Raw genomic sequence first — 1,423 nt, 5'->3', positions numbered from 1 at the left:
TAGGAAAATGGATGGAAGGAAACATAGTAGGTGAATATGGATTTGGGGAAAGAAATGAAAGAGGAAGCCGTCTGGTAGAATTTTGCACAGATCATAACTTAATCATATCTAACACTTGGTTCAAGAATCATAAAAGAAGGTTGTACGCGTGGAAGAATCCTGGAAATACTAGAAGGTATCAGATAGATTATATAATGGTAAGACAGAGATTTAGGAACCAGGTATTAAATTGTAAGACATTTCCAGGGGCAGATGTGGACTCTGGCCACAATCTATCGGTTATGAGCTGTAGATTAAAACTGAAGAAACTGCAAAAAGATGGGAATTTAAGGAGATGGGATCTGGACAAACTGATTAACCCAGAGGTTGTACAGAGTTTCATGGAGAGCATAAGGGAACTATTGTCACAAATGGGGAAAGAAATACAGTAGAAGAAGAATGGGTAGCTCTGAGGGATGAAGTAGTGATGGCAGCATAGGATCAAATAGGTAAAAAGACGGGGGCTAGTAGAAATCCTTGGGTAACAGAAGAAATATTGAATTTAATTGATGAAAGGAGAAAATATAAAAATGCAGTAAATGAAGCAGGCCATAAGGAATACAAACGTCTCAAAAATGAGGTCGTCAGGAAATGCAAAATGGCTAAGCAGGCATGGGTAGAGGACAAATGTAAGGATGTAGAGGCTTATCTCACTAGGGGTAAGATAGATACAGCCTACAGGAAAATTGAAGAGACCTTTGGAGAAAAGAGAACCCCTTGTATGAATATCAAGAGCTCAGATGGAAACCCAGTTCTAAGCAAAGAAGGGAAAGCAGAGAGGTGGAAGGAGTATATAGAGGGTCTATACAAGGGCGACGTACTTGAGGACAATATTGTGGAAATGGAAGAGGATGTAGATGAAGATGAAATGGGAGATACGATACTGCGTGAAGAAGAGTTTGACAGAGCACTGAAAGACCTGAGTCGAAACAAGGTCCCGGGAGTAGACAACATTCCATTAGAACTACTGACAGCCTTGGGAGAGCTAGTCCTGACAAAACTCTACCATCTGGTGAGCAAGATGTATGAGACAGGCGAAATACCCTCAGATATCAAGAAGAATATAATAATTCCAATCCCAAAGAAAGCAGGTGTTGACAGATGTTGACTGGAATACTCTCTTTCAAATTCTGAAGATGGCAGGGGTAAGGCTATTTACAATTTGTACAGAAACCAGATGGCAGTTATAACAGTCGAGGGACGTGAAAGGGAAGCAGCGGTTGGGAAGGGAGTGAGACAGCGTTGTAGTCGCTCCCCGATGTTATTTAATCTGTATATTGAGCAAGCAGTAAAGGAAACAAAAGAAAAATTCGGAGTAGGTATTAAAATCCATGGAGAAGAAATAAAAACTTTTAGGTTCGTCGATGACATTGTAAGTCTGTCA

At 40.3% G+C, this 1,423-nt stretch overlaps 1 protein-coding gene across 1 annotated transcript; it reads left to right on the top strand.

The window, feature by feature from the left end:
- The first annotated feature begins 760 nt into the window (after positions 1-760).
- On the top strand, positions 761-1,147 carry LOC126184020 (uncharacterized). The gene has a single exon (XM_049926373.1). It carries the CDS (start codon positions 761-763, stop codon positions 1,145-1,147), a length of 387 nt encoding a protein of 128 aa, XP_049782330.1.
- The last annotated feature ends 276 nt before the right edge of the window (positions 1,148-1,423 follow it).

This window comes from Schistocerca cancellata, chromosome 4, assembly GCF_023864275.1.
Source record: "Schistocerca cancellata isolate TAMUIC-IGC-003103 chromosome 4, iqSchCanc2.1, whole genome shotgun sequence".
In the NCBI taxonomy this organism is placed as follows: domain Eukaryota; kingdom Metazoa; phylum Arthropoda; class Insecta; order Orthoptera; family Acrididae; genus Schistocerca; species Schistocerca cancellata.
The sequence above is the reverse complement of the archived record's forward strand: the minus strand, read 5'-3'. Positions and strand labels throughout refer to the sequence as shown.